At 40.0% G+C, this 26,120-nt stretch overlaps 1 protein-coding gene across 1 annotated transcript in view; it reads left to right on the forward strand.

Moving 5' to 3' along the window:
- The window catches only part of LOC124118012 (structural maintenance of chromosomes protein 5-like), a 232,526-nt gene that overhangs the window by 170,465 nt on the left and 35,941 nt on the right, over window positions 1–26,120 (forward strand). Inside the window, exons 16-17 of the mRNA XM_046480045.2 lie at window positions 13,105–13,206; window positions 19,985–20,052. Coding sequence (XP_046336001.1) covers window positions 13,105–13,206; window positions 19,985–20,052 — 170 coding nt within the window. The remainder of the gene's footprint in view (window positions 1–13,104; window positions 13,207–19,984; window positions 20,053–26,120) is intronic.

The raw sequence follows: 26,120 nt of genomic DNA on the forward strand, positions 1-26,120 counted from the left end.
TTTAGTATTAAACTATAACCAATTTTATTTATATTTCCAAAACGTCCTTGGTGTTACTTAACATGTCCTTGGTGTTACAAAACTTCCTTCGTGTTATTTAACATGTCCTTGGTGTTACTTAACATGTCCTTGGTGTTACTTAACATGTCCTTGGTGTTACTTAACATGTCCTTGGTGTTACAAAACGTCCTTGGTGTTACTTAACATGTCCTTCGTGTTACTTAACATGTCCTTGGTGTTACAAAACGTCCTTGGTGTTACTTAACATGTCCTTGGTGTTACAGGGCGGTCGGGTAGCCTAGTGGTTAAAGCGTTCGCTCGTCACGCCGAAGACCCGGGTTCGATTCCCGACATGGGTACAATGTGTGAAGCCCATTTCTGGTGTCCCCCGCCGTGATATTGCTGGAATATTGCTAAAAGCGGCGTAAAACCATACTCACTCACCTTGGTGTTACAAAACGTCCTTGGTGTTTCAAAACGTCCTTCGTGTTATTTAATATGTCCTTGGTGTTACTTAATATGTCCTTGGTGTTACTTAACATGTCCTTGGTGTTACTTAAAGCTCTCAACGCTTGTCACTAGCTGTGTTGCTACTGGCGAACCAGTTCGACAGGCGAATAGCATAAGGACACCCACAAACAAAACTCGCCATATCTAGTTACCAAGAAGGATTTGTGTAACATTAAAATTACTTTTGACATGCATAAATGCTCAGCTTGCTCAATATTAAAACTTTCAGTAGTTTATTTACCTCAAAAAGAAAATACCGCGAGTTTAAAAAGTTTCGGCCAAACTTCTCGCCACACAACTACCAGAAACGGCCATTGTTGACTTTTGGCCCTTCACGTTGAGCGGCATGCAGTCCGATATTTTCTTTATAATGTTATCATTTTTCATGGTTTGACTTAGGTCTATCTAAGAAAAGTCTTTATGAAAATCTTTTTTTTTAAATTTTTATGACACTGACAATTCCTGGCACTTAGACAAAGAGTATTCAAGGAAAGACAGATATGTTTTTAATTGTAAATATGACTTTCCTTTATAATTCTTGTTTCATGATGACAGGGGACCTTTTACACACACCAGCTGAGGTAGTTGTGAGACTGATTGCATACAAAGGAAAAACAGGTTTGCAGCAGTATCTGTATATGCAAAATAGACCACATAAGGTGAACTAAAGTCATGGGGAGTGGCTGACCAGAAAAAAATACATCTGGCAAGGGTAAACATGTATACAGGCATATATCTTTTCACTCCAACCAGAAGACTGAGATAGCACTTTCTTAGAAATATATTGCTAACTCACCAGCTAATGTGCCACCATGATTCTTGTGATGAAACAAACAAAAATTTCATGTACTGTTACAAGTAAGTAATGTATCATATTCATATTACAAATACATTTTAGAATTGTTTTATTTGGAAACAAACCACTTAATGCACAAGACGAATGTCCACATGAGTTTAGTATGTATATGTTAAGGATCTGATCAATTTATTCAATATATATGGAATACTAAAATTAAATGACATAGTTACTTAAAATATTTACTTATTCACATAATTGATGTTCAGAGTGAAAGATAATAATTGTAGAATTGTAGAATAAAATGTCTTTAAACTAAAGAAGTTTGATCAGTAACACTGTGCTGATGCATTGACCAATATTTAGTGTCCATACACACAATCATTGTGGAAAAAAATAACTACTAAATATAAAAATATAACATAAAATTTTAAAACCTGTAAACAGCTGTAAATAATTAAACAATTACAAATCTATAATCAATACGCAATCATGGCGGTCTTCATATTTTTGTAATATATTTAGAAATGCTTCGTGAAATTGTTCTAAGATCATGCTAGAATCTATGAATGTATTATGAAAGGAAAACTGTCCCAAAAGTAATGTGGAACTAACACCGAAAATATGTATGTAGCATTTTGTTGCTTACCGTATTCGACGTAATAAGCGCCCCGCTCTAATGAGCCCACGGCGATATTTGTTAATATATTGGCTTGTGAACAATACCAATTAGCACCCCTTCCGATAGATCAGTGTACACAACACTTATTTATTCGCGTATAATACGAACTCGTTTGTTATATGCTCCCTTAATTATGGGCAATTAAATTCCGAAAATATGTATCTCTCGTATATAAACATTTCAGGCTGTCAGTATAAACCACGAAATTTATCTTTCGACTCTGTTTTTTTTCCACCAAAATAATATTCTAATAAGAGCCCCCTATTTCTAATTTTGAGAGCGCCCTGGGCGCCTATTAAGTCGAATACGGTATATATATCCTATCATATTCAACAGCGCAGGAATGTAATTTTGAAACACGTTTTGTCAAGCCCATTTTCACGAACCTGTTGTAGAGGGTGATCTTAAATTGCTGATCGACGATATCCATAGATGTATTGCGTGGGATACACTTATAATAGTGAAACATATCAGCGTGTACAACGCAGAAATATGAAACATGCCCATTCATATTCACCGTAACATTGAATGGTGATTCATAAATATCAACAAAAGTTCAAATAAAAGATACCGAGAAACTTGCATGTGGCATGTTGATTTATCGTCTACCGTTTCCGGGTCACAGGAGCATGCAAGGTCAAACGGACTAAATAATATGCCAATTATATCGTCAAAGTCACATTTTTATTTCATATTAGTGGTGATTACTGATACTATGTATTGACTTATGTTTTTGCTGTATGTGATAGGCGAAATATTTCAAAATTTACTGTTACTGTTTTGGTACTAAATATTACCAGGTTACTTAAATTTGTATTTTCATTGAAACACTCCAACTTCGGGTTAGATGCAGCTAAATTCTTTGGTGTCACTTAATATGTCCTTGGCATTACCACAAGTTATGACTTTGAAGTTAGTGTTAATGGGTAAAACATGTCTTAAGAATTATAATTACAATGGCATAACTCATATTAACACTTAAATTTATGAAAACACACTAACCTAGATTCCTTTATAATCACTAAATGTCTTTGGTGTAACTTAATATGTCCTCAGTGTTAACAGAAGTCAGCGGTATCAGCTTTATAGAAATAATGTCTGATGCCATTGCAAATATGCAACACCAACTATAGTGCATCATTTCCAACTGATAAAATTATTGTACTGTGAAATAAAAGTCGTATGAGTAATGGTAGTGTCTTTGGTGTTACCTCCTCGTCTTTGGTATTACAAGAGGAGATTTTGAAAATAATTCAGGTAAACACACATTGCATGGCATGATTTTAGACAAGTACAAACAACATGTTCAATAAATAAAGACTATTGAAATTACGTCAATCATTTTGATAGTGTTTGGGACACAGAGAAGAGAAAATTATCAATTTTCATTTTGATTTCTCGCAAAGAGTAATGAACCAGGCTTTAAAACGTGATGATATTAAAAACTTACAAAATTATGTTTCTTTGTGTTGGCATAATTTACCCAACTATTTGTTAAGTTTAGATGTTTCTCGTAAATACACTAAATGTTGGAATTTAAGTTTTATATTTGTATTTTCAACAAGACCAAAAGGGGTACAAATTTTGATATTGACCCAATTTGTTAAAAATTAAGATATATTGATCAATTCAAAACCATTTTGAACCAAAAGCAATTTGTAAAGACATCATATTTAAACTAAAGACAAGTTAAATTCAGTTATGGTTGGCAAAAGAGGTTGTGTGATAAGAAAGAAAAAGTTTCTTTGCAAAAGATTGTTGTGTGGACGATGACTGTTGCATATGTTGATGAATTTGATCTAAAATCGATTTGTAGTTTACACCTAGGAACAGAGTTCAAATATGTCAGTATCAAATAAGGTCAGAGGTCAAATCAATCCATGCAATTGGGATATGATGACATGCAACAAGTCACCAATGTCATTGAATATGCCCACCAATGTTTTGAATATTTTTTTTACTAAATATGGCCTGCGGCGGTGCATTTTATAGCAAGCGATAGTTTATGAAAGCAATTTTTTTCAACATTTTTCATGTTTCACAGTATGGACGTAGCTCTGTCAGTTAACTGTCGGGCTAACAATCCGTGAGTTTGCGTCCGACGGATTCTCACTAAAAGTGGTTGCTTGCCTTTGAGACACGTGACCTACGGCAGAGATCATCCTCACGAGAAGTTGTATTACTGTATTCTAAAGGTGCTCCAATTCATATTTTTCTATTGTTATTGTAGGGGGTATTGAAATAAGTGCTTTCTCAGCATTTTGTTATCGGCCATAAACATAGAGGGAAGGGGGCATCAACTCCTTCCGTGTGACAAGTGTAGACAGTTTAGACCTACAATAGATACACATACAGAATGTTGGAAATGTCATTGTATGAACAGCACGGAGACGTCTAGGTGCTCTGTGAATCTTTCTTAAGAGGAGTTTGGGAATTTAGTTGAGTCTTGGACAAAGATGTCTTGAGGAGGGTGGTAGCTGGCAAGAAACACTTGATGGTATTAGCATCTCCCAGTCCAAGGGTCAGCGCTGGGAAAAAGGGCAGCTCCAAAATTCCCCCAAAGAAGTCGAAATTTCTGCTGGTTTTAGATGACTCTCTCCAGATGCTAGCCACACCTCGGATGTCTGAGATTTTGTTGGATCAGCAGAACATGGTGGAGACGTTTGATCAGACGGTGGATGCCATGTCGGCAGAGATGTCAGCCATACAACCACCCCAGCATGCTGAGAAAGCCCCCCCAGCCGTAGCGCTGTCAGAGGGGAAGAAAGTATCATGGCCAGGTTCGTCCAATGTCAAGCAGGAAGGTCAAGCTTTGAGAGTTTGAGGATTTTGATCTAACCATGGTTACAATAGCAACCACGAGGACCATGAAGAATATTCTACACCCACGGTAGTTTCAGATCATTACAGCAGAGGAGACAGGCAGTATGATTATAGGATGGTTGATAAAGATCAGGGTAGACCAAATGCTTCCAGATCTTGGAGGACAACTTCGGATTGTGTTGATGTTGCAGGCCAGGATGGCCGAAACGGATGGTTTGAGCGGGCCATAGATGACCTCTCACCGCTGGGATCACGGACGTTTCCACCTGGGTGACTTTTCATCTGTAAATATGCACCCGTTTAAGTTAACAGCCATGGGACATTCAACAGTAAATACCGGTAGATCAGCCGCACGGAGTGAAAGGAATAAGACTGCTATGGTAGCGGTTACTAGGGCAGATGCTTGGGATTATTTGGATTCAGATCCATCCCAAATTCACCTGAACCAGTCAGAGGTCAACAAGTGGGACAGCAAATCATGTCAGCCTTTGATCTCAGAAGGGGAAGCTGGAAGATGGGACTTGACTTTGGATTGCCATAAGCCAACCATGATGTCTGACTGTGTTGTGTACTTGGATTCAGAACATAGAAACATTTCTACTCCAAAGGTAAGTCCTCCATCAGTAGATTGCAAATCAGGGCACTTGTTCTGAGCTTACTGAGAATCTCTTCCATCTTATGCCAAACTAATGTAGAAGATGCAGTTGTCCCACAGATGATAGAGTATGTGGGTGTCAGGGTCCCACTGTTAGTGTACTGAAACACTAATTGACTCTTCCATGGCCTAGTTATGGAATTACAAAGATCAAGGTGAAGATGAAGCTTACCACCTGTGGTAGACAAAGACTATTACAAGTTGGTCAAGTCTCCAAGCATAATCATAGCATAACCATGAACACATTACAGGATTTGGATTCCTTCAATGGAAACAGGGTGGACATAGGAGCAAACATCACCTGGTTTGTTGAGGGCATGTGATTCAACCCTTAGAGAATTTGACACAAAATAAATAGGGATGGGTATTGGAAGTTAAAGGTGTATCACAATATTTTACGATGCACAAGGCTGTATTGCAATATGTATCATGATATATATCACGATATATTGTATAATTCTAAATTTTGAATTCAGAAGCAATTTGAAACACCAGTGTATGATTTGACGTTCATAAATGGCACAAAACCAGAGACTGGCACAACATAATGTTTACTCATTCAATATATACACAGGCATGCATTCTCCAGGCATTTGTCAAGTATATAACACACATGATAAAATTTGGAAATCACTACTTGAAATCACCCGATATACCGAGCATTAAAAAATGATATTGTGATACGTATCATGGAAAGAGTGAACCTCAATTTACCAATAATGGCAATATACCTGTAATACCACCAACCCTTAAATATAAATATGGTGCAATGAACATGATATTATATCAGTTTTTTCCAGTCGTACATTTATGATTATATAGATAAACCTATGCATATATACCCGTTGAACCACAGTGTATGGGTTGAATGAATCCTAATGATAACCGGTTCATGATATAAAAAACAATCATGACGACATTCCTATATATTTACACATGTAAAAATTACGTCTTGACTATTCTGAAATCATGAATAAACAATATAAGGTACCGTATATGACCGCGTATAAGCCGAATTTTGAGGACCAGAAAAAAGATTCTGTAGAAAGGGGTCGGCTTATCCACGGGATACACTTTCATGATAGTATTTCTCAGATCGTGATCTGTCAAAAACATCGCCTGAATGACGGTCCGTTAGATCACAACTTCCCGAAAGTTTGGAAGTTGCCACGACTAGAGCCATTATTGTTATAAATTATCAATAAAGTTATTATTATACACCAATGTTGTCATTATTAAATGTCCCATCTGGATCTGTGTCATCAGCCCCTACGTGTTTATCCCATCTGGATCTGTGTCATCAATCCCTACAATGATGTGTTTATCCTATCTGGATCTGTGTCATCAGCCCCTACGTGTTTATCCCATCTGGATCTGTGTCAACAATCCCTACAATTATGTGTTTATCCTATCTGTGTCATAAGCCCCTTCAAATACATGTTTTTCCGATCTGAATTTGTGTCATCCGTCCCTACAATTATGTGTTTATCCCATCTGGATCTGTGTCATCAGCCCCTACAATTACAAGTGTATCCCATCTGTATTTGTGTCATTAGTCCCTAAAATTACGTGTTTATCCCATCTGGATCTGTGTCATCAATCCCAACAATTACGTGTTTATCCTATCTGTGTCATAAGCCCCTACAAATACATGTTTATCCCATCTGGATCTGTGTCATCAGCCCCTACAATTATGCGTTTATCCCATCTGGATCTGTGTCATCCGTCCCTACAATTATGCGTTTATCCCATCTGGATCTGTGTCATCAGCCCCTACGTGTTTATCCCATCTGGATCTGTGTCATCAGCCCCTACAATTATGTGTTTATCCCATCTGGATCTGTGTCATCCGTCCCTACAATTATGCGTTTATCCCATCTGGATCTGTGTCATCAGCCCCTACAATTATGTGTTTATCCCATCTGGATCTGTGTCATCCGTCCCTACAATTATGTGTTTATCCCATCTGGATCTGTGTCATCAGCCCCTACAATTTAGTACTTAAATATTTTAGTATAGTTTATGGCATCCTCTGGTCGGACAAGGTCCCTTCATGTACAGAGCAAACCATTTATATCTCATACGCGTATCTCTAACCTGCATTCATAACCTTACATCGCATCCCAACGGTACAATCACTTTCCGTTTCATATATTCCTACTTATGTTAAAACCATAGGAATACACAGCGGCCTTGCAATCACTGTTTATAAAATATTAGTCCTATTTTTATGACACACTTAATTATCCTAATGCCCTATTATAATCAACGTCCGTGTATCAGTCCGTATTTGGGAGTTTTTAACTATGTAAATATGCCTATGCAGTTCAACCACTGTTTGTTTATCAATCCATATTTTGGTATTAGCCAGGTAAACATAGGTCGCGTGCATGCGCAACTTTTCCCTTTGTTCTACACAGTCAGCCATTAATCGTGTCTCGAGTAATTTTAAGTGCAAACGTTATCCGACATCGAAGTCCAAGGTTTCAACATCGCCGCGTTTGTGTGACATACAGACAGTCGTGCTTTCGGAAGTAACCTTGCATTGATCACAGGCACCTGGCTCAGCATGGTGAGCCGAGGCAGTCGATGACAATCCACCAGATCAAGATCGCAGACTGCAGGTGCCGATCCAAACAATGGCGAAGACGATGGTGACTTTGTCAACAGAAATCGAGCCGCTCGCCATAGATATGCGGGAGTCGTTCCAGCGAGTGCGACGGATGAGAATCCTCTCAATTGGACGATAGCGACAGTGCAAAAGCGAATAAAACAGGATCTTGGCATTTCCAAAAGCCTGGGAATTGTAAACTGCCGCACCTCATTCGTTTCTATATGGAGAACATGGAAGCTAAACAGGCGACCTCCCCAGGGACAAGGGAAGTGGATAATTCAGTTGTCGATTACCGAAGGGACACTAGTGGACCCGCTTCAGCAGTCAACTCCCTTATCAACACCGGAGGACAGTCATTCGTTTCAAACATAGCTGCCCTGATGCCAGAATCCGAACCTGACAGGGACCTCAATTCACTGGCACAGACTGTTCGAAAACTGCAGGATTCTGTTAACCTCATCACGAACTCCCTCCTACCCATGCACAATCAGCCAAGTTCAAGCAATAGCATACCACTTGGACAATCTGCTACACCCCCCAGTACACTCCAACAGTTACAGGCCAACGTACCGCAGCCATCTACAACATGTACAACAGGAAGAGGAAGTCGACCAGCCACTGGCAATTTCACGTTACATACAGCTTTGCCAGCATCGGAACATGTTTCCCAATACCAAGGTAACTCACCTAATACCATTTCATATTCGTCTTTGATGGATGTCGAGGTTGTGTCAGCTTCCCTTCGGAAACAAATAATTGAAGGGAAAGATGTGAATCTGGCATGTCTATTGATGCCAGACGACATTTCTTCGCATCCGAGAGTGATTGAGGTGGGCGACCATGAACTCCACCTAAAGTCCCCTACTGACAACAGACTACAAAACGCCTTGACCATTCAAGAGTTTATTGTAGCATTCACCCGGTATAGGAACATAATGGTGCAGGTGTGGCCAGGCCGAAAAGACTCTTTGGACTGATCTTCAGGCTGATTCAATGGGTAGAACCAACAGATTCCACAACAGACGCGCACTATGCAACAACTTCAATGAGGGCAAGTGCATCTATCCATCATGCAGGTATGTACACGTATGTGCACACTGCAGGAAGCCACATCCGGGTCATAAGTGCGAGGAGGTCTTGGGACAAGCCGTCCCAGTCTTCTGCCAGGAAAAGCAAGAAACAGTGACTGTATCCGGCTACTTCACCGATAAACGTGCCTACCTTGCAACAACTACTCCGACAACATCCAGATCAACAGTTTGTTAACCAACTGATATCAGGCCTCGAATCAGGTTTCCACACAGGTATGCAGTATTGTCAGTCAAATTCTATTAAATGCAAGAATCTGCGCTCAGCTCTACACAACACTGAAATCACGACTAATCTCATCCTCAGTGAAGTGCAGAAAGGCTATGTCATAGGACCTTTCAACACCCCACCCTTTCCAAGCTACAGAATCAACACAATTGGTGTCGTCCAAGGGAAATACTCAAAGAAAAACAGACTAATAGTTGACTTATCAGCCCCGCACAATGATCAAGACAATCCCAGTTTGAACTCTCTCATTGACAAGGAGGACTATTCATTATCATATGTGTGCGTGGACGATGCTATCAACATCATCAAAGCCCTTGGCCAGGGCACTTACATGTGTAAAACGGATATTACTGATGCATTCAAGTTAATCCCTATACATCCAAATTTGTGGCATCCCCATGGCGTTTATTGTCAGGACAAGTACTACTTTTACACCAGATTAGTTTTTGGCTCTCGATCTAGCCCCAAGATATTCGACCTCCTATCACAGGCTGTTTGCTGGGTAGCAACCTATCACTATGGCATTCAAAACATTCTACATCTCCTGGATGATTTTATATGCTTCGAGAACTGCCTACACAAAGGTGTAAAGACTATGGCAGCTTTGATGCAACTCTTCAAAGACGTCAACATTCCACTGTCGGCAAAGAAAACCGTAGGCCCTTCCCAGTGCGTGGATTATCTAGGCATTACCCTGGACACTATCAGAATGGAATCCCATCTTCCCTACGAGAAGGTTGATAGACCGATTCAAGTCATGGATTCCATTGAAGGGAAGAAAAAAGTGTGCAAGAGACAACTCCTAGTACTCCTTGGACACATGAACTATGCCATGCGAGTTATTCACCCGGGCAGGTCCTTCATGAGTTACCTGTTGCGAAAAGCACATTCAGTCAAAGAACTACATCATATGGTCTCTCTTAACAAGCAGTGTTCACAGGACCTAAAAATGTGGAGATTCTTTCTCCAACATGGAATGGAATCACAATGTTTATGGACCATCTTATCAGTGCCCCCAGACTTTAGCCTATTCATGGATGCCTCCAGTTCTGTAGGTTATGGATGTTATTTTCAAGGCCGATGGTTCGCTGCAGCTTGGTCAGAGGAATTATCTACATTGTTACTAAAGGACAATTCCATGGCACTGCTTGAACTATTTCCTATCATCAATGCAGCAGTGCTCTGGGGTCACCTGTAGGGAAAGAAATCCATCAGATTTTATTGTGACAATACAGCAACTGTTGAAATCATTAATAGGGGCAGATCCAAATGTGTCACCATTATGCAATTTATGCGTACTCACCTTCGTAGCTATCAATTATAACTTTCTGTTCTCTGCCCTTCATGTACCTGGTGTCGATAACACAATAGCTGACGCCTTGTCTCGGTTGCAGATGGAGAGATTCAGGGATCTAGCCCCTTTCCCCGACAAGACCCACACTCAGTGCCCTCCTTTGTCGCAGCTACTGTACCCCTAAACAGGAATCTGGACGAACTATGGAACAGCGCACTAGCTTCATCGACCCACACCGTTAATCAGGCTGGATGCAACGTATTCCTGGGGTTCTTGATGACATGCGGCATAGTGTGTTCGTTCGCGAATCTACCCAACCTCACAGAAGATGTCCTACTGTATTTTGTGACCTACTGCCATTACACCCTGAAGCTGCGTTATGCCACCATCAAGACGTATTTGTGTGGTATTAGGTTCATGTACCTCAAGTACGATATGACCAACCCCTGGATCAATGGCTCAACAACTCGCCTCGAGACAATCATCAAGGCTATCAAAAAGCTGCAGGGCAGTTCCTCCAGGACCAGACTGCCAATCTCAATTACAGTACTTTCAGATATGTGCATCAAGCTAAACCAAGGTGTGTTTAACCCATATATTGATCTACTCATGAAGACGGCCTGTTGTATGGCTTTCTTCGCTTTCTTGAGATGTGGCGAATTCACCTGTGACGCTTATAACCCAACAATACACTTGTCTATCAACTCCGTTTCATTTAACAACGAGCTTTCTACAGCGTTTGTGTGTCTTAAGGCTTCGAAGACGGATCCATTCCGGAAAGGCGTCATCATCACCTTACACAGGCTGTACGAGACCCTGTTTTGCTGCCCAGTTAGGACCCTCTTGCAATACTTTGTTCTTCGCACCCAGAGGACGTCAAATCCTTTAGATCCTCTGTTCCTCATGCCTAATGGTGTAGCCATGGACAGGAAGTTTTTCATTGACCATCTAAAACTTGAGTTGCAAAGGACCGGGTATGACCACACAAATTACAATGGACATTCATTTAGAATTGGTGCAGCAACCACTGCAGCAACGGCAGGCATTCCAGATAATATGATCAAAACCTTGGGACGTTGGTCGTCGGACTGCTACAACTTCTACATATGCACAGAACAACGAAGCATCCATCAAGCCCAGCTGGCCATGGCCCGGTTGTAACCTCACATGGTAATTAGTTTCCTGATGCATTGTGTGCCAGAGACATGTGTTATGTTATTGAACAGTGACTGCAGAGACTTTCATGGATATGTTTACACACCTTTTCCAGTGTTGGCAAGTCCTGTACTGGTCACGATATGGTGTGCAGTCCGTACACCCCCTATGTGCCACATTTCACTTACAGTCAACCATGTTTATATGTTAATACCCCTTTTGTTTGCTATATCTGTCACATCATTTTGGGGATTCTCAGTTATTTCATAACTGTGTTTTGGGCATGTATCACCCCCAAATTATCTTCAACAATTCACAGTTGCTTTGGTAGGGCATACACCTTCAGTCGGCTACACCCGTCGGGGTATTGTCTGTTGGCTTCACGGTTATATGTGGCTAGTTTATACCCGTCGGGGTATCGTTGGCCAGCTACACTGACATCTGTAGCAAGTTATACCCGTTGGGGTATCGGTTGTCTGGCGTCAGACTACAGCCGACTGAAGGCGTATCTCAATTCTGTCACTTAGCACACCCTTAGTTAGCTTACCCATCGGGGTAAAGCAGTAGCTTTCTATTTTGTCAATAAACCGTGTGCTACCGGCTCTACGAGAATCCACAATCAACCCAAATACAATAAATATTTTATTTAATCATTTGTCTTATGTTGTCTTGTCCGAATCCGAGGAAATAAATATTTGTTTATCCCATCTGGATCTGTGTCATCAACCCCTACAATTACGCTTTTATGCTCAGTTTCAGCAAGTGTAGATGTTTTAAGGATAGATATGCTCCCTCTACAATTATGGTACCTTTGTTTTTGGCATTTCCTACGACTTCTACAACTATGATATCTTAAGAGCCAACAAGGCTCTCTCTGGAGACATCCCCTGCAAATGACATTCCGAAAGAGGAGAGAAAAGAGATGTATAAGTTGTTCAGTTGAATGCCAAGGAGATAATGCATAATATCGCACAAACTGAAGCGGGGGATAAAAGATCTTTTGCAGCCATTATTAAATTGTTGATGACGATAAGAACACAGCAACATTTTCTGATGACCTTCGACTGCACACAGGTTCCATAGGTTCAACACTGATAGGAGTGCACACTTCCCGTCAGTTGTATAAACTTTCAGTGTTCACTGTTTTTGCACATACGAATATGACCGCGATTGTAATGAGATAACTTTCAACTAAAATAAAAGTTACTCCAGAATAACATTGAATATTAAAATTATATGTTGGTTTATGTTTTTACAGATATGTCAGCAGAAGTTGCAAAGTTTGGAGGAACAGTATAACTGTCTCCAGAGCAAGTCAAGAGACTTGGAAACTCATATGAACAAGCTGAGGGAAGTCAAGGTAAGTTCCGAATCCGAATCAGGTGGCAAAAATTAAATTATGTTGCTTACTTCCCCAGATTTGGGATTAGATTTTGACCTTGATTTGACCTTTGCACATCAACCATAATGTAAGCTGCAACTTGTTGTGTCTGTTAATCAGCCATTTCTGTTCAAAAGTGAGTGAGTTAAAATTTAACATTGCCTCAGCATTATTTCAGCCATATAGCGACTTCTGTTCAAGATGTAATGAGGGGTAGTCTGATGGTTAAAGCATTTGCTCATCATGCTGAAGACCCCTGTTCAGTCTCTATATGGGTACAATGTGTGAAGACCATTTCTGTTGTCCCCTGCCATGATATTGCTTGAATATTGCTAAAAATGGCTTAAAACCATACTCACTCACTCTCACTGAAAATGTAATGAAATTTGGTTCATGTGTAATTTGTGATGGGACTCAACACATATGTTGCTTATTTCTCTCACTATTAATTATTGTTGAGTTTACTTTGAGACAGGGGGCGACCGGGTAGCCTAGTGGTTAAAGCGTTCGCTCGTCACGCCGAAGACCCGGGTTCCGTTTCTGTCATGGGTAAAATGTGTGAAGCTCATTTCTGGTGTCCCCTGCCGTGATATTGCTGGAATATTGCTAAAAGCAGCTTAAACCTCACTCACTCACTCACTCACTGTGTGTCACATGTTCAGGGGTTTCTTCATTCCTGGAAGTAAATCTAGGGGTTTGACAAACATAAAACACCTGCTAACCTGAGAAACAACTGTTTTTCTTGTTTCTTATTCCTAATTGTATTTCATGCTTCAAGGGTGAGTAAATCTGAACATATTACAGTGACATTGCTAAATGTATATCCATCATATGTGAAGCCCTTATTTGCAAGAATCAAGGAAAAAAGAGAGAAAAGTTTTGTCTTCCTGTTTGTTTGTTGTTTCATGCCGTACTCAGCAATATTTCAGCTATGTGATGGCGGTCTGTAGGGATGTCACGATTCACTGATTGTACCGATGCATCGGTAGATAATTCTCACGATACGATACGAGATGCATGTAAATTTATATCGATACAAAATTTTATTGAAATTGGTATCCATTTGTTCATGCATCGATCGATTTTTCTATTCTATTTCTGACACTTGTTTGAATAAACAAAATCAACCTTTTCTATATATTATTTTTTTACAAAATAATCTACTGATGGGGGTTAGAACACATAATCTAATCTGAACCAGACAATCCAGTGATTCATATCGTGGACATGGATCTACGCAGTTTGAATACAATGATATGCATCAACCAAGTCAGCGAGCCTGACCACCTCCTGATCCTGTTGCCCCTTATAAAGAGCATAATCGCCTTTTACGGCATGAATGGTTTGCTGAAGACCTATTCTACCCCGGAGCTTCACGGGTAGAAAGTAAATTGCACACAGTATTTTTGAATTCAGAAATTGACCACTATTGTTTTTTCTTTTGTGTGCTGCTGCCATGCTGGCAGACACTGTACAGTCTCTGGCACTGTCCGTCACAAAGTTGCTTTTTGTGTGACCTCCAGAACTTTTGAAAGGATTTGTTGCAAAATTTGGTGTCAAGGTGGCTAAGTCATGTTTTGCTGACCACAGTTGATAATTGTGACATAGTAACCATTTTCCCAATTTGTTGTTTGTTAATGATATATCTCAAGAACCTTGCATGGATATTAAATTCAAATTTAGTGCTATAAGGTCCATGCTGCTTCCATGGTCCAGTCGTTAGAGCGTCTGCCTGGAGAACAGGAGGTTGATGGTTCGATGCCCTGACGAGTCGTACCAAAAGACGTAATAAGATGGTACTGTTATTACCCTGCCTGGTGCCTGGGTTAAATTAAGGACTGGTCAGTTTGGGGGTCAGTGTACTGTGTCTGAGTGGGGTATCCTTGTTACACTGCGACATGGTATCTCAGTGGGCTAGCTCTAAAAAAAGGTCATCAATCCACGCACTCACACAAACATATCGTACAAAAGCTTAGTACTGCCTGTCTAAAATCAAAATTTTTGCATCGCAACTGGCTAAATTTCAGCCCAATTTCACAATTTGGGAATGCTCCAGTCCCATGCAATGTCACACACTGTCTTAGACAAGGTGATCTCTCCATCCAGTGGGAAATGTGGTTGGAGCTGTCTGCAACACAACTTGAAGATGCACCACATGCACTGTTTATGTTTATCTTGAAACCTGTTCTTGCCAGTAGTTTCATACAAACTACTGGTCAGTTGGCCAGGGGTGAAAAACAAGATTTTCGTTCCCACATTTTCCTGTATACCTTAAACCTTTTCTATTGCATAAAGGAGGTATCTGTACACAATTTTCATTGGGTAGTAAGCTTGCAAGTTTGTGCAGGAATTTTCAGGGGATCAAAATTTCATAAATTGAAGGAAAAATGCATAATTTGACAAAATTGGCTGTAACATTTTTATTAAGTCATTAAACTATCCAAATTATGTCTTTGATTACAGGTAATGTGTTCGGTTATCTGAATTTGGCAAACATTTTGTTTCATTTAACTGTAATTCTAATTCTCAGTGGAAACATTGGTAAAAATCATGTTTTTTTACTTCATTTTCAAATCTTGTGAGTAGGTAAAACACTAATTCCATTGAATTGTGACAATAAAACCATTATAACTGGGTATTAAAATCTGCCTGAACCATTGTACTATCCTATACAAAAAACAAAATGAAAATATATTACATAGGGGCTGAGATATTGTCTACAATGTTACCCCATCCCCCAAAAACCAATTTTGACAAAAATTGCTTATTGAGATATGGTGGTAGATGATGTTGCTGTAGTGGATGGGTGGGATAATTGCAACAATGCTTAAAAACACCAAAATAGTAAACTCATGAAGAAAAATGATGATTCAAGTTTTTCTGTGAGCATTTATGGTGGCCATCTTGAATTTCAAGATCTAATATAGTTCTTCAACATGGTCATGTAATATATCATATGAAAGCTTTTTACATCTTCTTTTTAATGATGTAATTATTCACTGACTTCTGGGGTAATCTTATCCCCCAATAATAGAACAAATGATATATTGAAAGCTAATTTCTCTAGCAACACCAACCAACCACCAAAGTCGTATTTTAATCTAATGGACATCGTTTCACTCAAAATTGTAGATATACTGCACTTTTGTCTGAGCATTTAACTAGTTTATCGTTTGAGTGAGAAAAAAACATGAGAATACTTGTAGTATTATGAAGTATTAAAAATAAAATGTGAAATAATGTCACCTCTAGTCACCGTCAGAGTCCATGTCATCTGGAGAGGTAGGTAAGTTGTTTCTGTTTAGGCATAACATAGCACAACTGCATCCAAGGGAACATCCCATGATGTTCTTGGCGCAGTACACCTGGATGAGGAGCATCTGCCTGTTGTGCATTTTACAGGTGAGCAATTCTAGACACAGTGCTGGCATTCGTTTCTGGGTCATTGGGATGGGTTCTATGCCATCCTCAGTAGACGACCACCTATACTCTTCTGGTGGTGGAATGTCAGCCTTTCCTTTGTGTGCAGAACACCAAGTGATGCACTGGTGCTGACATCTGAGTAGAGGTTGTGTGGTGGGAGTTCCTCTAGGTCTCCAACTCTGTGGAACATGTCAGCTGTAAGTGTATTAATGCTAGTTGCTGTCGATGCTGGATTGTACACTTTGATGACAAGTGAGTCTGTCTCTTTCATGTCGAAGGCACCAGTTTCTTCTGTTGGTTGCAACAAATCTGGTTGTGCGATAAATATGTTCCAGGTCCACAACCTGTGACTGCATGGAATGATGGTAGAGCTGCTACAACTTCTGGGAGAATGAGAGATTGATGTACATCATCAACTGATATATACCCATCCATATCTGAGCAGAAAACCGATGTTTATGATGTATCAATGGTACTAACACATCAGTGTCTCGGCTGTGAATGACACTGTGGTTGTATCTATTGCAGGATGCATCCATGACATTGATCATCTGCCTCTTTATGTGTTGACCTTAGATTTGGCATTGCTTCAGATTGATCTATGGAAGATACTGCTGTATCTGGGCTGCTTAATCCACCAGCAATGATGATGATTTGATGATTATGATGGAGATGCTGTGCCTGTGCGTGCAATTCTGTGTTCAAGAATTGTATCAAATTTTGCTTTTTCGTTTCAATAAAACTGGACAATGAAGCCAGCAGAAGGATGTCTCATTTATCTATTATTCTTCGAATTTTCTTTGATCGATCACCTCTTTTTGTCCAAGTTGCAGATTTTACAGACTTTGCATCATTTTGGTCAAAGACATCATCGACTTAAGTACAAGTTTCACTGAAGTTCTTCAGCACATTCCAATTGAAAACATCAGCCAAATCTCCAAAGGTCCTAGCTTTGCTTGGTTTGCCTATAGCCTGTACAAAAGCCATGCCACCAATAACAATGCATGTTGTGTCATCAGTTGATGGTAGCATGAGAATTTGCAAGCAAATGTGATAATGCAGCTTTGTTGTACAAAGTAGGCCATCTGTTTGTTGCCAGGGAAAGTGGGGTCTGGGACAGCTCATGTTAGAAGATGTGGTACGTTTACTTCTCTCCCACTGTGGGTGGCACTCATCAACCGTCTGAAAAGTTTTCTTCCTTGCTTAAAGGTATTGGTTTGAGTTGACTTCTTTGATACCTGCATGGTGTACAGTGTGGAACATGTACTGTTGGACATATTTTCTGATATTTTGTCATGAATACTCTTAGCATTATCCGCCAAACGATTGTCAATGAACTCTGACAAAAGCTTGTCACCTCGATTCATACCATGATGATGTAATATCTTCCTTAGATCAATCTGCAGCAATACCAAATCTACTTTAAACACATGAAGAGGCAGATGCACGAATGATGCCTCCTGCAATGTATACGACCACATTGTCATTCACAACCGAGACACTGATGTGTTAGTACCGTTGATACATCATAAACATCGGTTTTCTGCTCAGATATGGATGGGTGCAGGTACTGCAAAGGACCCTCTATTCATACATGTTGATGATGTACATCAATCTCTCACTCCAGATGTTGTAGCAACTCTACCAGCATTCCATGCGGTCATGGTTGTGACACAACAAGCCAGTTCAGCAGCTATGGCAAGAAGTTGACCTGGAACATATTTATGGCACAACCAGATTTGTTGCAACCAACAGAAGAAACTGGTGCCTTCGACATGAAAGAGACAGACTCACTTGTCATCAAAGTGTACAATCCAGCATCGACAGCAACTAGCATTAATACACTTACAGCTGACATGTTCCACAGAGTTGGAGACCTAGAGGAACTCCCACCACACAACCTCTACTCAGATGTCAGCACCAGTGCATCACTTGGTGTTCTGCACACAAAGGAAAGGCTGACATTACACCACCAGAAGAGTATAGGTGGTCGTCTACTGAGGATGGCATAGAACCCATCCCAATGACCCAGAAACGAATGCCAGCACTGTGTCTAGAATTGCTCACCTGTAAATGCACAACAGGCAGATGCTCCTCATCCAGGTGTAGCTGCGCCCAGAACATCATGGGATATTCCCTTGGATGCAGTTGTGCTATGTTATGCCTAATCAGGAACAACTTACCTACCTTTCCAGAAGAGGTGGACTCTGACGGTGACTAGAGGTGACATTATTTCACAGCCCTTGACTCTGTGATGTAATTTTTAATACTTCATAATACTACAAGTATTCTCATGTTTTTTTCTCACTCAAACGATAAACTAGTGAAATGCTCAGACAAAAGTGCAGTATACCTACAATTTTGAGTGAAACGATGTCCATTAGATTAAAATACGACTTTGGTGGTTGGTTGGTGTTGCTAGAGAAAAAAGCTTTCGATATATCATTTGTTCTATTATTGGGGGATAAGATTACCACAGAAATCAGTGAATAATGTACATAATTGAAAAGACAATGTAAAAAGCTTTCATATGATATATATCATGGCCATGTTGAAGAACTATATTAGATCTTGATTTTGAAAACAGGTCAAAATGGCGGCCATCTTGAAATTCAAGATGGCCACCATAAATGCGCACAGAAAAACTTGAATCATCATTTTTCTTCATGAGTTTACTATTTTGGTGTTTTTAAGCATTGTTGCAATTATCCCACCCATCCACTACAGCGACATCATCTACCACCATATCTCAATAAGCAATTTTGTCAAAATTGGTTTTTGGAGGGTGGGGTAATATTGTAGACAATATCTCAGCCCCTATGTAATATATTTTCATTTTGTTTTTTGTATAGGATAGTACAATGGTTCAGGCAGATTTTAATACCCAGTTATAATGGTTTTATTGTCACAATTCAATGGAATTAGTGTTTTACCTACTCACAAGATTTGAAAATGAAGTAAAAAAACATGATTTTTACCAATGTTTCCACTGAGAATTAGAATTACAGTTAAATGAAACAAAATGTTTGCCAAATTCAGATAACCGAACACATTACCTGTAATCAAAGACATAATTTGGATAGTTTAATGACTTAATAAAAATGTTACAGCCAATTTTGTCAAATTATGCATTGCAATTTAATGTCTACATGACATGGATAGAAAATGAAACATCAATGTCACATTCATTTATTTAATAATCTATATTGATTGTGGCGGATGAAGAAATATTTGTTTTTAGAATAATGCAGCACTGGTGGCAGTGGTGATAAGGTCCCAAGCATCTGGCTTCACTGTTTGATGAAAGACATTATCATCCTACTTTGTGTTGCAGAAAGATGTAAATAAGAGAAAAGACCAAAAGAAGCGCCTGCAGTATCAGATTACTGCGAAGAAAGAAAGGTAATGAGCACAACCATGCCATCTCTCAGCTTCCACTTCCCAGTGAAGGACAGAGGTCAACCAATCAATGTCACGGGTTGTTTTGAGAACCTTTTCAGGCTATGCCTATGTCCTCATAATATTCTCAACTCTTTCTTCTTGTGCAATCAGCTTAATGGTAACTGAGGTGACCATATACCTTCTTGTCTGATGACAATCTGTCCTTAAGGAATCTGTGAGCTTTTGTAGTGGTGAGTTAAATTTAACCTTCCACAACTTCTTGATGAATTCAATTGAAAGTGGATTTCTCGGTTCAATCACCAATAACTGAACTGTAACCGTTCGATGTTTATATCATGATATAACATTTATACTAAGTTTTCCTATTATACTTAATCAAGTGCTTTTATGAGTTATCATGGTGTAATATTTATACATCATTTCATATAATTATAGTTTAGCAAGTAATACTTATCATCAGGTAAAATGCATATATAAAATATCAGTAGTTTCAGTTATAGCTTTTTAGATAGAGGTGAGGTGAAATTGGGTTTTACGTCGCGTCCAAGATTTTTGCACTTATATAGTGACGTTTTTTAGCCTAAGGTAACGAGAACACATTTCCTAGACATACTATTCAATAAGACAAAAGTTATGTCTGCACAGTTCAATAGATTTAAAGCTTTTAGATAAATACTAGCCTAAGGTATCAAGATCCCATCTCCCAGACATAATATCCAATAAGACTAAAGACATGCCTACATAGTCTTATAGATTGCCTTGAACTATTTTATTTAAGTAAATCTGTCATCACCTATATTAGAATAACATTCAGCAATTACTTCAATTTAGACTCATTAAGGATTAGCCCCTGTACAAGCTCGTCTATAGTGACACCATAATCTCTTTCAAAGCACCCAGTGAATATGTCAACAAGATTAGTGCCAGTCCAACAGGATTAACGGGATTAAGTATTCCCCTCTGTCTAACCATTCACTAACCATAAGGCAAACCCCATCATGTATCAACCAATCATATTCTTTTTTATTGTTCTAAGTTTTGTTAAATACATACAGAAGCAAAATGTTAAGCAGAAGGGGTTTGATGCTCTAACCAAGCAGACCTCTCTCCCACAGCCCAGAGGGTTGTACCGACTCTCTGTGGCACCCTCAGCTATATTCTAAGATATTGTAAATTGTTCATTGTTAATTGTTCTTGTAAATAAAATTGTGATTAGTCTCCTGTGACTCCGGCTGTTTGCGGACTAATTCCCCAAGAAAACCAGCACGCCATTTGGAAGGTTTTGTTTATCTGAACAAAACCATAATAATACCATGGTATTTATCACAACATTGGCTGTTGTGTATAATGTTGCAGGTACTTAGACTTTCTTGTTCCACTGGAGACCTACCATGAAATGTCATTTATAAAGATTGACAATAAGGCTAAGACTACAATTTGTTCTCAGGCAATGGATTCTGGAAGAATAGTGCACCAAGGATCTTCATGCTTGGTTTATGTGCTGGATAGCCATTTGTAATGTCCTTGAAATGCTCACTTAAATTGAAGGTCAAATTCACTCTCAAGGTCATAGGCTCAATAATGCTTTTTCTTCTGCTGCTATGCCATGCTTGTTGTATATTAGGGATGGTAGGGTAGCCTAGTGTTTCAGTTTGTGCTCATCTTACTTATGTTCAGAGTCAATTCCTCAAATGGAAACAATATGTAAAGCCCATTTCCAGCGTCACCACCTTAATATTGATGAAATGTTGCTATTCCATTGCTACTCCCTACTCACACACTCTTATTAATTTTTTAAGTTATTCTGCAGTACTCCTTAAAGCATTAACTGCTTACCTTTTGACAGTAGTGAAGCTGTGATTGATCCTGCTGAAGAAAGAAACAGTGCTGTTTCTGTTCAGAAGCAGGACACACCATGTCATACCAGAAATGGAAGACGAAAGATGTCTCCATATCACTGTTCCATTCCGCCATCATGAGAATTGCTCACGTCTTGCGGTCCTTTCACAAATATTGTTTTGTATTTCAAGACTGATTAGGTATTAGCATTGTGTATATATATTTTTAGCACTTAATCCACAGTTATAGTGGTGTTTAAACTGCGCTATTCTTTGCACTTCGTCACACAAGTGTAATGTTTGTGCTCCACTTTCACTCGTAAGTTTCTCCAGGTATAAAAATGTTTCGGCAAAGTGTTTGGCTCCCTGGCAGTCGTTTCACATTTATAGAAACGGAAATCAGGCGGTCACTAAAACCCTTGTCGGCATTAGCTGTGTCATGTCGTGCTATGGACCAAGATCTTTCCGAGACCAATGCCAAGAGGATCGATCATTTCCACACAGTGGTAGAATTCCAACAGAGGCAAATCTTCCAGATGCGTAATCACCTTAAGGAGGCTTTAGCTGAGATTAACGCCATCCGCCCTCAGGGGTATCTGGCTATGTATCCAACTGGGATTTGGAATTTAAGCACTGGCTGCTTTGTCAGCCATGGTCGGCATCAACTATATTCAACAGCCAAATAACTTACACGCGTACCACAGAATCGAGCTATGCTCGAGACGAGACAGCACTCAAAGCTCTGGAACATACCAGAATCTTGGCCAACATGCGTTGAAATCAGGGAATTATTGACCTAGGTGCTCATCCCTCAAGGACCAGGCCACCGATCAGTCCTCCTTTTATGGAAAAGGATGAGGCAGGGGCAGAGACCAGGGCTTATCATTCCCGTAGGGGTAGTTCCCAGGGTAGGAGAGGGGACCGGAGGGGGAAACGTTGATCCAGTGGATAATTACGACTGGGATCTCCCACCTCCAGGCGTCCCAATGGGAGACCAACATTCTAACCTTGTTGGAGAAAAGAGCCTTAGAGGTAGTACAGATCCCAGCGCTAATGCCTGGGTTCTGTTCTCCCATTTTTCTTGTTCCCAAGCAGGATTCAAACAAGATGCAGATGATACACAACCTTGCACTATTCAATGAACGCTAACTAGAGCGGCCTACTTTCTTTCGTCTCATTACCTTGAGACTGCTCAGGGCCAGCATCAATGCATATGATTCCCTGATCAGCCTTGATCTGCATGACGCTTGCCTGCATGTACCTATCCTACCATGCGACCAGCGGTTCCTCAGGTTACAGTCAATGGTATCCACTACCAGTGGGCGGTCCTACCATTTGGCATTTCAGAGGCCCCTCGCTTTTCATCCCCCTTAACCAAGACAATAGCCGCCTATGTGCACCTGAGGAACATTCGGTTCAAGTCGTACATAGACGACTGAATACTGAATCATCCAGTAACAGCCCTCTTAACTCGTCACTGAGACTTTACTAGATGCCTGCTTTATCAACTGGGTTGGATAGTCAACGAGGCGAGGTCGGAACAAATCCCATCCTACCAACTCCAATTCATAGGAGGATTCTTTCAGACAGATCTACCTCTCATCAGTGCCAAGGGACAGATGGATAAAAATCCTGCATCATCTGTTCCCTGCCCTGCAGCAGCCCATCACACTTCAATAATGGCAAGTGTTTCTGGGACTCCTTACATCAGCGCAGGACTTGACGATCAGGGGTCGGTTGTAATTACGACCAATCCAACAGTTCCTAGCTCCACAGATCAGACGACAGGACCCGTCTGTATCCATTGCCCTACCAGCCCATCTCAGGACTCACCTCAATTGGTGGACTGTAGACTTGAATGTCTTAGGCGGTGTCTCCCTAACAGAGCTATCCCCAAAGTCACACCTTTACGTAGAAGCATCTCTTCTGGGTTGGGGTGCACATCTACAGGACCAGACAGCGCCAGCGCTGTGGTTTGGTGCATAGTGCACATGGCACATCAACAACTCACACTCTGTGCTCAAACAGACGTTCAGGTTTTTCAACCCGATGGATCGACTAGGTTTGCGCTTCCTGGTCCATCACATACCCGTTGTCGGAATGTGCTTGCAGAGGCCAGACAGAGTGGAACCCATATGGTTTCATATGGTTCCATCTCATATGTCAGAGCCTAGGTCAATCCAACATCGACCTATTAGCCCCGTGCCCAAATTGTCAGATCCAAACGTAAGTTTCTCAGATTTCAGATCCACAGGCTATTCCACCCCCAGTTCTTCTTCCCTAGTTGATACAATAGATAAGGGCAACCAGGAGCCTTGCTTTGATTTTGATCGCACCTTGGTGGCCGGCGAGAGGTTGGTTCATGGACCTAAGAAACATTGCAGGAAGTGAACCACTACCTCTACTGGGGTGGCCTCTACGCCAGGCAGGTTTATCAACAAAGAGCCCTAGGCAAGAAAGGCTACTCAGCACGAGTGGCCAAGGCCATTGCTATGGCACATAGACCCTCGAGTCACGGCCTATATGATGATAATTGGTCATCATTTGAGACATTGTGAAGAAAAGGCTCAAGATCCCACTAAAGCCCCGCCTCAAATCCTGGTATCTCCTATATTTGCGTACCAAACGACACTTCAAGTGTACCACCATATATTCGTATTTGGTAGCTTTAAATTCAGTGTTAGCAATACTGTAGGATCTTAAAATGACAAAGATTCCAAAACTGCAAGCTTTTTTTCATGCTCTTTAAGGCTTGAAGATCAGGAGGCCAAATTTCATCCCCCGGTTTGCGCAGAACTCTGTTCGAGCCTCTCCACGCAACATCATTTTTCAACCTCACAAAGAAGACACTGTTTCTCTTGGCCTTAGCCACGGCAGCAAATGTTCATGCTCTCGAAATCACTTGTGTACGCTTTGAGCGGGGTACGAGGTTTCCACCTCGGGTTATACTGGGATTTTATAGCTAAAAACCGGTTGCCAGGACAACCCAATCGGTCCTTCAGACAGACAGACAGACATGTTTATTCAGTAAAAGGCCAATGGCCCAAAATACAGACATGTGAGCATGACATTTACAGGGCACAGAATTTATCATTAATTATTTTGTGAGCATAATATAAGAATTTACAAACTAGAAATAATGTTTGCTCATTATAATTACTAAGAATATTTATTACATGAGAATTACTGTAATGAGTAGGCATAGGAAGATTAACAAGGTATTTTTGTCTTAGGGCAGAATATAAATTACAATTTAAGAGTACATGGAATTCATCCTCAATGACATTAACTCCCTTACTACTACAATAGTTACAGAATCTGAGTGAACGGTCTGTTTTACTATATCTGCCAGTTTCTAAAGCTATTTTAAAATTTGAACATCTGAATTTAGTAAAAACAATTCTTAAATGGGTAGGGAGTGGACATGACAAGTACCTTTCAACATGTAACATGGATTTAAAATGCTTATAAAGATCACATTTTGGAGAAGAGTTTACAGAAGCACTCCAGAATTGCTGTAAATTATCTTTGAGCCTTTGCTTAAAATGGAGAATAAAAGCTTTAGAGTCACCCACCTCTTGATTGAGCCATACAAAACCAAACCCAAATTGGAATAAAATATTTCTAACTTTAGTCGCCCAAGTTACCCGCCCAACATCATCTAATGATTTAAGCATTAAATAGCATTGGGAAGGTAATCTGTGGGGTTGAAGATGTAAGAGCCTGCACCAATATTTAATTACTTTAGTCATGTAAGTGAGTTGTAAAGGAAACCTCCCACATTCCCCTAAAACCATATTTGAGCAGGTTGATTTGTTTACTTTTAAATAATGCTTACAAGAGGCGATTTGGACAGATTCGATTTTTTTACAATAGCAAGTACCCCAAATTTCAGAGCCATAGGTTAAGATGGGGGTGACCATAGAGTCAAAAACCTTAAACAGATCTGTACAAGTGATATTACCAATTTTCCTTTGAAAAGAGTTAATAGCTAAAATTGCTTTGGTGGCTTGGGATGCTAGAGTAGTTTGTGCCTTACTCCATACAAGCTTAGGTGTAAACATTAAGCCAAGATATCTATAGCTTGAAACAGTTTCAATAGGTTCACCATGATAAAACCACTTTTCATAATTGCGAAGATGGCCACCTTGCCTAAATACAATTACTTTTGGTTTTTTTTAAGTTAATTTGCATGCCTGTTTTATTACAAAATATTTCCAAAGCATTAAT

This window comes from Haliotis rufescens, unplaced genomic scaffold (genome assembly GCF_023055435.1).
Source record: "Haliotis rufescens isolate VD_foot unplaced genomic scaffold, xgHalRufe1.0.p SCAF_1, whole genome shotgun sequence".
In the NCBI taxonomy this organism is placed as follows: Eukaryota; Metazoa; Mollusca; class Gastropoda; order Lepetellida; family Haliotidae; genus Haliotis; species Haliotis rufescens.